Raw genomic sequence first — 13,246 nt, forward strand, 5'->3', positions numbered from 1 at the left:
TGTAGGATATATCTATTGAGAATGAGAAGTTGTCGTCATAGCACAAAGCCCCTCCCTTGATATCACAGTCTCTGCCACGTTGGAAGGATACCGGCGGTGAAAAAGGATTGTTTACATGTGTTGTTAAGAGGAGGCTCTCACAATTCTGCACTGTTTTACCATGCCTGTAAGTTACTGCTGCGTTAAAAACTGCTGCAGTACCTCACACGATACATATGGAAAACATAGAAACAATGGAATACAGTTTTTTTAGGTTACACCAAGCGCAAAACAGCGGTATTTGGAGAAGCTCTCAAGCATACAAAATATCGACCCATACGAGCTCCCTGCAGCAGCACAGAGACCTGGACCATTTACCTCGATGCACACATATGGAAATTGGGAATTATATCTTTTTTTGGTTTAAGTTACTACACAATGCAGGAGTTTAAAAGTCACAAGTCTTTGGAAAGTTACGAGGCTTTCTGCTGTGGCTGGGTCCATCTACAGCAGGTGATGACAACAGTGTTGTACTGGCCAAAGTAAGTTTATTCACATGCGTTTTAGTGTATTGTAATTACATTGCATTTAGAATGCACTTCTTGACCAAAATGGCAAAGTAATTAACTGCGAATGAACACTAGATTGTAACGAGATGTTCAATGTATACGAACGTTTCCAACATATTTTGATGTAGGCTAAAGCTGTGTATGTTTAGTTATAATTTGATTTTAACCCAATGACACATACTGTACCAGTTTTTTTTGTTGGGGGCTGCAAAGTGGACAAACCAGTTCTGGGTTAGCTAGGGTAGTTAAATATGTGATTGCTAGATGTAAATGTCCGGGTTAGATTAAGCCATTAACAGCGTGAATGCAAAGTGACTTGCATCGTAAACAATATAATTCCCAATGTCCATATGTGTGCACTGAGGTAAATTGTTCAGGTCTCTGTGCCGCTGCAGGGAGCTGCCTGAGAGCTTCTCCAAACACCGCTGTTTTGCGCTTGGTGTGAGCTTGTTCCTGTAAGGTCCCCTTTCTTTCGCCTTATGTTTTTGCATTGCTTTACTTTCTTTTCTTTCGCGTATTCGTAGATCCGTCTCAATCTGTTCCGCCGACAAAATAAATGCGCAAAAATGAAAGCGCTCTGAAATGTTTAGTCGCGTCTCTGTGAAGTTCTGAAGGCATTGCCCCTGGCAACAGATAGCGTATCCTGCCATCAGGGCCGACCGGCTCAGACCCCTCCCAAATCAACCCAAATCGGCACGTGACTTCTCATTCTCAATACTGAAATATATCTAAATATATATACAAATATATGTTTAAAAATAATATGCTTTTAATTTGTATATTTACATGTTCTATATATTATGTTTAACAATGTGTGTAAATACAAAAATAATATATATATATATATATATATATATATATATATATATATATATATATATATATATATATATATATATTCTTTTTGTATTAACACACACCACACACATGTGCAACATAAATCAAATATATAATATTATTACATTTACATATTAAATACATTTAAATACATTCATTTCAGGTTCTATGATTGAACTTATCTCTGCTCACAAAATGGGCAACAGCCCAACTTTCATTTGCAGAATAAATAAATAAATACAAATTGCTTGTGATAAGTCAAAAGCTTAACGTAATGCATTTATAAGTGTCTCTGTGTGTGCAGAGAATTGCTCAGGTTTTCTGTAAAAGAGAACATTTATTTGAATGAAAGTTTGATTCCATTTGCACATCATCGAATGAACTGCAAACAGCTCACATTTACAGTTTAACACTTTCAAGACACGGAAACAATAATACTGAATGTACATATTTCAAGAATATTTAGACATCATCGTGGTATATAAATATTTGGTACAAAATTTCACAAGATATAAAGTAAAGTTGTACATGGACATTATATACTCTCCCAAGCCACTGGTACAAAGCACTGTTCATTTAACCAAGTTTTTACAGCATGAGTAACCATCTTTTTTCTCTTTTTTTTTCTTCTTTTTACAGCATATCAATGACAAAGAATGGAAATTCTGCTTCTAAAACACACATATTTACCTGCTGAAGCACCATTCAGAGCCGACTCACCCCCTCCTAACCGAAGAGGTGAAGGCAATCTCAGGCTCATTTTGTGGTTTGAAGAGAGGGCGCAATCATTGCGGAGTGATTTACTTTAAGATTTGATTCACACTTCAATACAACACTGTTGTGGTTAACATTCAGCTGAGGAATAAATCAGTTGAGCTTTTATTACTTCCTTGGTTATTTGACGCTTGCTATTAAAAGCAGAAGGTTGTCAGAGGAAAGGTGAGAATTGCAGCTTCAAACTGTGATTAATTAACAACTTTGCTTTCAATCTTTTGGTCCACAAAGCCATAATTCTATGTATAGATATTAATGTTTAATTCTCTTTTGGACTCTAATGTGATCTATGTCAAGGTCTCATCTGGAATAATAGAGAGAAGTAAAAATAACAAACAGTTATAGTATGGAATGTAAATTATGCTGCACGTCATTAAGGGACCGTGTGGAAGTCTGTTTCTCACAAGGAGAAAATCATACTAAGCAGTTCTGAGTTCAATTAAATGTTTGTCAGACTGCTAAAGGAAGCAAAACACACTTAGTTCCAATGACATGGCAGATAATTTTAAGCTTCTAGCTTTTTTTTTTTTTTCATGTGGATGATGAAAACCAGTGCCAAGCATGAAACATCTTCTGACCCATTTTCTAGATGGGCTTAATACAATCCGTCTTGATTCTGGTTACATGACAAAACATCTTTTCTTGAGGTCGTAAGTAGATTAGTAACATTATGCAAATGGTTAATAGTAAGGGTTTGAAAATTCCTCCCAGCTATTAGACAACTCCTATGATGTTGACTGTTTAATACCGAGCTGCCCGCTACACGTTGAGGTCTGATGGTGAATTCACAGGCTCGAGTTTGGCGGTGGTTTCGTTACTTTCATAAATTCCTCAGCCTCGGCCATTATCCAGTCAATGACCTGCTCGAGTTTCACTTCAAGTGTTTTACAGGCTCACAGTCAACCGATTAACTGTTCTTTGCAGCAGGATTTGAAGAGCAATTCTGCATCAGATGCTTGGCTTTTTCAAAAGAACCTTTTCAGCGATGGTTGCAGATATGAAAAACTGCAGACATCTCCAGAACTATCTGGGATTATGCCGGAAGATGTCACCGCAGATGAACTTTCTGATGAGAAGTCCACATCCAGATAAGTCCTCCTCAACAGAGCGTGAAGTTCGTTTCCTCATTTGAGAAAATGCACAGCCAATCAGGACAGAGAAACCGGCTGCCTGATTGTAGGACAAAGAGAAGAATAAAAGGGCACTTTGTAAAAGAAATTAGGCTGCCTCATTCTGCCACTCTAGTCTTCATGTAGAGGCAGATCAGCAAATGAGTCTCGCTCCTCAGTCTGTCCGTTAGGAGTCCCAGTCGCTGTCCTCACCACCGTACATGTCTGCTAGCTTCCTGAAGCGTGGCCCCCACTCGCTGAGGTAGTTATAGTCCTGATCCCCTTCAGAGGACATGGACCCCAGCGAGCTGAGCGACTCTGCCACCGATCCGTTACCTTCGTACGCGTAGGTGGCCAGTGAGTCGTAAGGAGGAGCCGTAGGGTTGCCGTCGTTATCCAGCACACGCTGGTTGATAAAGTCCCGTACATCTGCGTTCTCTCGGGATGGCGCCATGGTCCTGCGAAGTGGCGGTGGCGGGTAGAGTGACTCAGAGGGCAGGATGTCCCGCCGCAGTTTGCCCTCCTCCATTACATCCGGATGGCGAAGAGCTCCAATGTCAAAGGCCTGTGTGTCCTCCTCGCCGCCACCCTCGTCATTGTAGCTGACCACATTGTCCCTCACGTCCTCCTTGGAGATGATCAGGGGCTCTTTCTTCTTCTGACGTTTCATGGCAGCAAACAACACCACGATCACTACAGAACAAGATAGGAACGATGTAATTATTAGTTATTAGTGATGCACCAGAATTACCTTGGCAAATATTGCCAGCATTTTATTTTACAGTCCTGTTCCTCATGTACATACTATGTACTTATTATAGTAATTACAATAACTATCTAATAACTAGGTACTAACCCTGAACCTACCCCTAAACCTAACCCTACCCCATGTAGTTACCTTGTGTTACCAGAACTTTTTTTTTTTTAGATAAATACTATGTAAGTACACTATAAGTACATGTTAGTACACGTACTGTAAAATAAAGTTAACCCAAATATTATATATACTTATATATTTATTAAAAGTTTTGCATTTGGCATCAGAATATTGGGTTGCACTTTATTTTACAGTACGTGTACTTATAGTGTACTTACAGTGTATTTATCTAAGAACGTTCTGGTAACACAAGGTAACTACAATGGGGTAAGGTTAGGTTTAGGGGTAGGTTCAGGGTTAGTACCTAGTTATTACATAGTTATTGTAATTACTATAATAAGTACATAGTATGTACATGAGGAACAGGACTGTAAAATAAAGTGCTACCGAATATTGTGTATATAAATATATAAATTAATGCTTATATGCAGTAACGACACATTCAATTGACCAAAATGACAGAACATTTGGTAGCACTTTATTTTACAGTCCTATTCCTGATGTACATACTATGTACTTATTATAGTAATTACAATAACTATGTAATAACTAGGTACTAACCCTAAACCTACCCCTAAACCTAACCCTAACCCTACCCCATGTATTTACCTTGTATTACCAGAACTTTCTTAGATAAATACACTGTAAGTACACTATAAGTACATGTTATAACACGTACTGTAAAATAAAGTGCAACCGAACATTTATAATGTTACAAAATATTTATATTCATTAAATGCAGTTCTGAATGTTCTATTTATCAAATAATTATGAAAAAAACAAACAAACACGTTATTAAATCTAAGTTAAGTCATAAACTCAGATGTGATATTCCTGTTTTGTTGAATTAAATCAAAACTGGATTAATGTGAGTTTAATTGAAATCTAGCCCTTGTTACCACGTTTCCTGATTAAATAACCAGCCAGCGAGTTTTATCAGTTCAGCCATCTGAGGCATGTCAGAAACAGTTTTTCTTTGTTTTCTTTTTTTCCACATAATTGCTAATTATTTTGCATGCAGATCAGGCATACACACTTCAGACCACTGGAATCGTAATTAATCAAATGGCAGCGCAGACAAAAGCGCTAACTGACAAGAAGACAGGTGGGAAAATGAACTGTAAAGTCTCACTAACAAATGGCTTGAAAGATGAACAGTCAGATTCACAGCAGACAGACGGATGGAGGAAGTGGCCATCAGACAGATGGATGTAGAAGTGTTCTGACTGTTAAAGTCAAAAGAGAGCAGTGAAGGCGACTTACGGAGCAGGATGAGGAGGCAGAGCAGGATGGCCACCAGCGCCCCTGTGCTGAGCCCCGCGGAGCTTGTCAGAGCCTCTGCATTGCACATCACCATGTTGCCGTCTCGGTTGCACGTGCACACCCGAATTGTGAGCGTGCCCGTGCTGGTCTGCCTGGGATCGTGTCCATCTGAGATTACCACATAAATTAGATGGGTGCTCTTGTGCATTCGGCCAAATCCGGTGCGTCGTGTGAAGATCCCAGCTGTGTTATCTGTGGAGAGTTGAGTGCTTAGTTCATTAAGAAACGAAGGATCGGCCCACTCTGCAGACCACAGCAGGCCCAGACTGACCTCATGTTATGGCTACTGCAGAAAGAGCTGCCCCAATTTAAACAGCTAGATATGGAGAGGCCATGTATCCTAAATATTTCTCCTGTTTGATCGGTCTGTGTTGTCATGAAGAGAGACAGTGAGCTAGCTAGAAGGCCAGACAATGTGAGAGGGCACCCACCTCCATTATCTCGGACAGAGAAGTTTGCTCGCACTGAGCTCTCTGGTGCTAAGGAGAACAAAAAGCGATGTCCACCAACTGGGTCATCTGGATCCACTGCGCTTATTGTCTGGATTTTCTGTGACAAAGAAGGTCATGGTGACAATCACATATTCAACAAAATTTAAGGAACACACTTTACAAATTGCTTTTGTTTTTCATGCATTGGTCAATTTGATATATTTTGAGCTTTTTGCCTTTTCATAAAGTAGGGATTCATTCATTCAATTAAAAAAAACATACAAAATACATTTTTAAGTGTGTCTTTTATGCACTTTATCTGTTTGTATATGTAGATTTCAGTTACATTACATATATTTAAAAAGCCATTTTCTCAAAATTAGATGTTTCTCCTGCACTGAGCCATAAATCTCTAGTTCAGAACTTACATAGACCAACCATTATTTATATTCTGAAGTGCATAAAGAGGTGTTTGTTCATATATCATTTGGTTGACTGGATATAACATTTTATTCATACTGTATGATAGTGAAAACACACAAACACGCACACACACGTTTGTTTTTGTGAAAATTGGGGACATCCCATAGGCGTAATGGTTTTTATACTGTACAAACTGTATTTTCTATGGCCCTACACCAACACTACATCTAACCCTCACAAGAAACTTTGTGCATTTTTACTTTCTCAAAAAAAAAAAAAAAAAACTAATTCTGTATGATTTATAAGTGTTTTGAAAAATGGGGACATAGGTTAAAGTATGTCCTCATAAGTCACCCTCTCCTTGTAATACCTGTGTCATACCCATGTCATTATACAGAGTTGTGTCCTGATATGTCACAAAAACAAGAGCACACACACACACAATACAAAACGTCTGCAAATCTAAATGTTATCAACTGGGGAAGTACAATTATATTTATTAGTTAATAGTTTAGTTACAATCCTATTCACCTGAGGTGTCTTTCCATTAAAGATAAAAAAACATACAGTATTTGTTTCAATTATCAATGTTATCTGTTTAACTAATCTGGTTTATTTACCTAAAATATGTTATTACCATCTTTGGCAACTTAATTTCACTTTCACAACTTAAATAATGATATACATAAAGCTAAATCTTAATAAATGTAATCTTAATTCAAATGTATTATAAAAAATACAATTATGAAATTAATCAATTACACATGCTGTTAAGTTACATGACGATATGAATGTTTAATTAATAAACGTAGCAGAAAAACAAATGTTTTTTTTATGTTTTTAAATAAATAAATGAAAAAAAGTATAATTTTAGTTATTATTATTTTTCCATAATAATTTTTTATTTCAATAAAACCATGCTTTCTGCGGATATTGTTTTGTTTTGTTTTTCATTTCCATCCTGGTCTCCTTTTAGCTAACTTTTGCTCTGTATTTCCATCCAGTTAAGATCCATCCAGCCAATTTCTCTTGACATTATGCAAATTGTGTTAAGTTACAATTTAAAATACAATTTAAATGTTCGGGCTTGGCCATCACAAAATTCTGTATAAAAAATAAAAATAAAAATAAAAAATATATATATTTATATATATATAATATAATTTAATATATATATATATATATATATATATATATATATATATATATATATATATATATATATATATATATATATATATATATAATTTAAGGTACAGAGCTAGAAAGGTACTGCATAACAGGAATGGCCCATTCACAATGTCATCTTCCAGACCTTACAAGCGTTTACATGTAAACACTACAAGCATGTTTACAGTGAGGAAAGATGTTGGCTCAGTGATAGAGGCTTATGGTTATCTTTAGTTGTCACCAAGGGCAATTTTAGTTTAAATGCATCTCTCAAGGGTGCACTGGCAACACGCTGTGACAAAAATGTAATCATCCATTGTGTGCTTTGTGTTTTTTCTCTACCAGGCTCAAGTACTGGCCAGATTTCTTGTGTTGCTGGCTGGCTCCCCTTTCCTCTGGGTTTTACTGCAGTCTTTTAGAATATAACTGCTGAACAGAACCAAAATCCTAGCCTTATCTCACACTGCCGTTGCTTAAATACAGTTAAAAAAACACCATAATAATTAATATATGTTTAGTTTCATCATGCAAATAACAGCACTGCTACACAAGTCTGCTGTTTTTTTAACTCTCTTTTACCTATATGTACTTAAATGGTAGACACACATTGTTTAATGATGTATTACTCTTACTGTACTCCCTAAAATGACAGAGCATTGTCACTTCTTTCTGCTGTTATCAGGAAAACAAAACTGCAACTGAGCGTGCCGATGCGTTTGCAAACCTCTATACTATAATACTGTATGATACTTATATCAAAAGTATAAATATATACAGTATTGGTATACAGTATGTAGTTTAAAGCATATGTGCTTGTTTCTGTAAAAAAATACACTTTTTTAGAGAATAGATATATGATTATTATCATCCATCCATCCATTCACTTTTTATATATATAACTATATAAACTTAAAAAAAAAATATATATATTTTTTTTTATTGGCTTTACCCTACTCAAGGTATGTTCAAAAACCAGTCTTTCTGTACCCAGTAATAACTAAACCGTGACACACAAGCTGTGGGAGGGTCAGTGAGGTGGGTGATGACGGACAACGAGGGATACAGGAAGAGTCAGGAAATGGAGGAGAGGTGGACAGTTATTATGAAGTGACTGTGATATGTGACAGCCCCTGTCATCCACCATGACATATAATCTCATCAAGCCTGACAGAAAAATGCTCTGCCGTCTAATCCATGAAGGAGAAATGCTCATCACTGATCTCTATCTCGCTCTGGAGGTGTGAGTTCTGTAGAGGTCACACACTGTTTAACAGACGCCCCTGCTTTAAATCGACACATCCACTCACTGGCCGGACAGGAGAGGTTGACCCCCCCCGACCCCTTATCTTACATAGAAATTGACAATGTGGCAGATAAAATGGGAAACGTATACTAAAATGCTCTTTACCTGACCGGCTTTGGCGTTTTCACAGACAAAGGTCTCGTAGAAGGATGCCAACATGGGGGGGTTATCATTGACGTCCAGTACACGGATGTAAACAGGAACTCGGCTGGTCTGTTCGGGGTTGTCTAAGTGCCCTTAAAAAGATGTGGCAGATGATGGTTGACTGTTTGAGAGGATAGAAACTCACGCTACTGGAGTCACAGGAGGAAACTGGAGTTCTAATTTAAAAAAGTAAACTAATATATTTAGTCAATATAAGCTGTCATGGTAAATGAAAATGCGTAAATCTTATTGGAGAAATTTAATGCTGGATGACTTGAGCTTATCAGTCTAAATTCATTCCAAATGAACTGCGTCTGTGAGCCGTGTGGAGTTACTTACTGAACTCTGTTGCGATCACTGAGATGTTGTGCCAAGCTAATTCCTCCCGATCCAGAGGCCTCTGCAGGAATATAGATCCATTCCCAGCATAGACACCAAAAATACGGTCCACATCTGTGTGCCGGTCAATGGAGTACCTGTAATTCATACCATTTAGCTCAACTCTCAGCAATATGTTTTCAATAGTGTGAACTGGTACAGGTTAACTACTTTTAAACTGCCTTTTGTGTTTCCATGTGTTTCCATGACTAGAAATTGATGAAAAAAAGTAAAATACAAAGTAATAGAAATAACAATACTGGTTTTGATCAGCTATGATCATTTCATTTGAATGGAGTTGTTCTTTGCGAATAGAATCTCTATTAAATGATTTTAAAATGCTTATACAATAAAAGTACATTGGTGGAAATTAACTGATCAAAAAGTCTGTGCAATTTATTAAAAATCCTCAAGGTTTTTTGTATTAGAAAAATACAGCTCTGACCTAATTATAAAGGATATTATTAGATTATTTATTCAGATATTTATATATTATTAGGTCAAGATACTGCACCTTAAGAAGACTTCATGTAGTGAGCTTCTTTTAGTCAGTTGCTTGTAGTGCCGCTAACTACTTTTTTAAAATAAAAACATTTTTAAAGGGTGCACTAACTAGTTTGACCACTTGAGATTCTAATTAGCTTGTAACTCGGCAAAACAAGCACAACACAGGTTTGCACAAACATTAACAAGACTGATCCTTTAGAACGGGAGACACTTGAAAAGGCTTGATGCACACCACGCTATAACTGCATGCCCTTAGCCCACAACACATGCCCAGTTCCCATTTATTCATCTTTCGCCAGAAGATCACAATATTGCTCTTTCAAATGCAATCAATCAGTGGGATTGTTCAATTTCCTAATTAGCCTCCTGATGTTCCGAGCGACAGCCTTGCTCGTGCTTCTGATGTCCCTGATAATTACCAGCCCTGAAGTCCTGTTCTGTGCTGCAGAGGGCCTTTTAATTGTGCTTCCATTCTCCATTCTTATTTACTGTGGTCTCCGGAGGAAAAAAAACAAAAACATCCATTTATACAGCCCTCCTGAGCCTTCTGCATCAGCCTTATCATTAGGGCCCATTGGACAGTGATAATATCCTCATTTATTCTCATAATTGTAGTTTATTACAATTATCTCATAAAGATGCCGCGATTGAAGGACCTCTTGAATTAAATGAGAATTTAATAAGCACGCTTCGAGGAAGCAGTCCATCTAACCTCATATTGCCCTAGCTTCATACAGATTAATCAGGGTTTTGCGATTATCAAAAGGTTACCGGAAGAAATGGGCAGATGTTTAAAAGGCTTGCAAGCTACTGTCAAGCTGTTGTGTGTTGGGAAATGTGCATTTAAAGAGATTCACACAGTTCTTATAAATTAAAATGATGGAGACAATGTGGGATGATATTAACGCAAAGCCCTTACTTGACCGGACTGCGGCGTATGTCAGGATCCGCAGCGCTGACCGATCCTATCACAGTGCCCACTGCCGCATCCTCTTTCACCTCCAAAATATAGCTGATTTTCTCAAACTGAGGGGGCTCATCCACATCCTCAACACTGACCCTGACGGTCGCCATGTCCTTGGCATCCAAGCTCAGAAAGTGTGGGTCCGGATGTGTGTTTTGGACCTGGATCTGAAGCATGTACGATTTCTTCTTTTCATAGTCCAGAGGCTGCAACGTAAACATATCCACAGGAATAAACAACCCCCTCAGGGTCAAATGTTCAGTACATAAACCTGCATTTTATTCACAAACCATCCAGTTGAACACATTTAATTCAAAAAGAAAATAAAAAACAAACAAACAAACAAAAAGCTTTTCAAACTTTTTTCTCTTTTTCGCACGAGAGAAATGAAAAATCCTCTGTACCTTCTTAAGACTAAGTATGCCTTCTTGGGTGTTTCTGTCAGTGCTGATGTCGAACACATCCAGACCGTCTCCGCCAACAACTGTGTAGTCCATCTCCGCATTTCTGCCGACGTCGGCATCCACAGCCCTGATCCTGCCAACTGATGATCCTACCTTGGTGAGTTCTGGAACGCTGAACTGATATATACCTGGGGAACATAATGCTAACGTCAGGTTGTGCTTAAAGCTGAATTCTCAAGAGTCTTCCTTTTTTGTCTTCTTGAGAGAAGATCTATAATATAAAATCCAACTATCGTGAAACCAAAAGAAGGGTTCGGAGGAACAAATCGCGCTTGACAAATTACATTCAAAAATCTGATCCCTGCATATAACACTTTAGCCAATTAAAGTGTATTCTAAAGCATAGTCTTGGTGTTCTCTTTACTGTAATAAATGGCGAACGTGACAGATATTGTGCTGCCTGCTATAAATCCGCTTTGTGCTCATACCCTGCTTTTCTCTGATTAACATGACAGAAATTCCAAGCATTTTCTATTTGCATGCAGGCTAAAAGAATAGATTATATTAAGAGAAACACAAAAGAGTAAGTGAGCTGAGTCCACCCTGTCCATTTAATCAGGATTAACACACAGACCTCACGCAGTTGCTAAAGCTTTGCCACTAACCATTTTCCCTCACATAAAACGCAAGATAAAAAAAAAGTGTATCCGTCTTTGTTTTTTTGAGTTGAGTTTCTGCATTGTATTTCTTGTTATTTGCATGAATCCTATCAAGAAGCTTTAGAATTATGGAACAGATGTTTTATGGAAATATCCGACCGATGATATTTATGCACTGACAAATATTTTTCTATCTTGTGAATGCATGCTTACTCTGCGTGAAACGAGGTGGGTTATCGTTGACATCGGTGAGGCTAATGTTTACTGTGGTGGAGCCTGTTAAGCCTCCCTTCTGGCCGGCCATGTCCTTGGCTTCGATCACCACCTGGTAGTGCTCCCTCTGCTCTCTGTCCATATCGGAAGGTCCCAAAGCTGTCCGGATTATACCTGAGGGAAAGATGGTTTATTTTTATTCTTTGACATCCGATCCAGCCTAGTTCTTTACTTTAGGAGATGGACGACACTAGATCGCAGTGGCAGCTGAGTCTTGGTAGTGTCTGAACTGTGCAGAACTAATTCTGTACATGCATTGAGATTGACATTTTGCCGCAGAGATTATTATAGGCAGCAGCTGCTGACTGAGAGCGGGTTGCTCGCTGCGGCTTCTGAAGAAACAAGACCTTGGATTATTAAAAGCGGTATTTTACAAGCTAAACCAATTTGATGGCAAAGAATTTCAGAGTAAGACATCCTTGGACGTGCTTGACAGTTTTGAACCAAAATAAGTGAAGTCATAAAAATATGTAATTTTCTCACAGCAAGAAATACAATTTCATACAAGACAATATACAAGTATTAAAAGTAAAAATAAAAAAAATAAAAAATTAAATAATTATAATTATCATAATTATATTATTTAAAACATGTTATAATTTTTTTTATTATTATTATTAATTTAAATGTTTGTGATCATTGCACATTATTTCAAGGTTTTTTTTTTTTTTTTTTTACTGGGAAAATGCAAGCTACTGTTAAACAACAGCCAAATATATTTTTATATGATTGCAGGATTGTTATTAATCTCACTCTCTGGTTTGAAACGACCTCAGTCCCATTCTAAATTAGTTTTTTTCCCATTGAAATTCCGGTTACGTCACATTACGGAAGTAAAACGTCCATCAGACAGTGATTCACGTTGACTTTGAACGTGAATACGCCTGATGTCTCGGTCAGACCCAAAAAAGGCAAATCCATCATGTAGAGAAGAACCCAGGCCCTGCTGCTTCTTTGAATGGCACAAATGTACCCAGATTAACCCCCACCTCTAATGAATATCCCTTTTTTCGATCTTAGGATTTTGTGTGCTCATGGACATCATCGTCCGTGTCCCATCTGGGCTAAAGCATATCAGTGTTAAGCTGGACACTAATCTGCCATGGGAGCTTTTGTGTTTCC

The 13,246-nt window shown here is 37.7% G+C and overlaps 1 protein-coding gene across 1 annotated transcript in view; it reads right to left on the minus strand.

The window, feature by feature from the left end:
- Window positions 1-1,686: 1,686 nt before the first annotated feature.
- LOC128029378 (cadherin-6) overlaps window positions 1,687-13,246 on the minus strand; it is a 28,742-nt gene continuing 17,182 nt past the window's right edge. Inside the window, exons 5-12 of the mRNA XM_052617140.1 lie at window positions 12,065-12,238; window positions 11,193-11,380; window positions 10,744-10,994; window positions 9,279-9,415; window positions 8,901-9,031; window positions 5,900-6,017; window positions 5,409-5,660; window positions 1,687-3,961 (exon numbers count right to left, since the gene is read on the minus strand). Of these exons, the coding sequence (XP_052473100.1) occupies window positions 3,456-3,961; window positions 5,409-5,660; window positions 5,900-6,017; window positions 8,901-9,031; window positions 9,279-9,415; window positions 10,744-10,994; window positions 11,193-11,380; window positions 12,065-12,238 (1,757 nt within the window). The 3' untranslated portion in view covers window positions 1,687-3,455. The remainder of the gene's footprint in view (window positions 3,962-5,408; window positions 5,661-5,899; window positions 6,018-8,900; window positions 9,032-9,278; window positions 9,416-10,743; window positions 10,995-11,192; window positions 11,381-12,064; window positions 12,239-13,246) is intronic.

This window comes from Carassius gibelio, chromosome A2, assembly GCF_023724105.1.
Source record: "Carassius gibelio isolate Cgi1373 ecotype wild population from Czech Republic chromosome A2, carGib1.2-hapl.c, whole genome shotgun sequence".
Classification (NCBI taxonomy): domain Eukaryota; kingdom Metazoa; phylum Chordata; class Actinopteri; order Cypriniformes; family Cyprinidae; genus Carassius; species Carassius gibelio.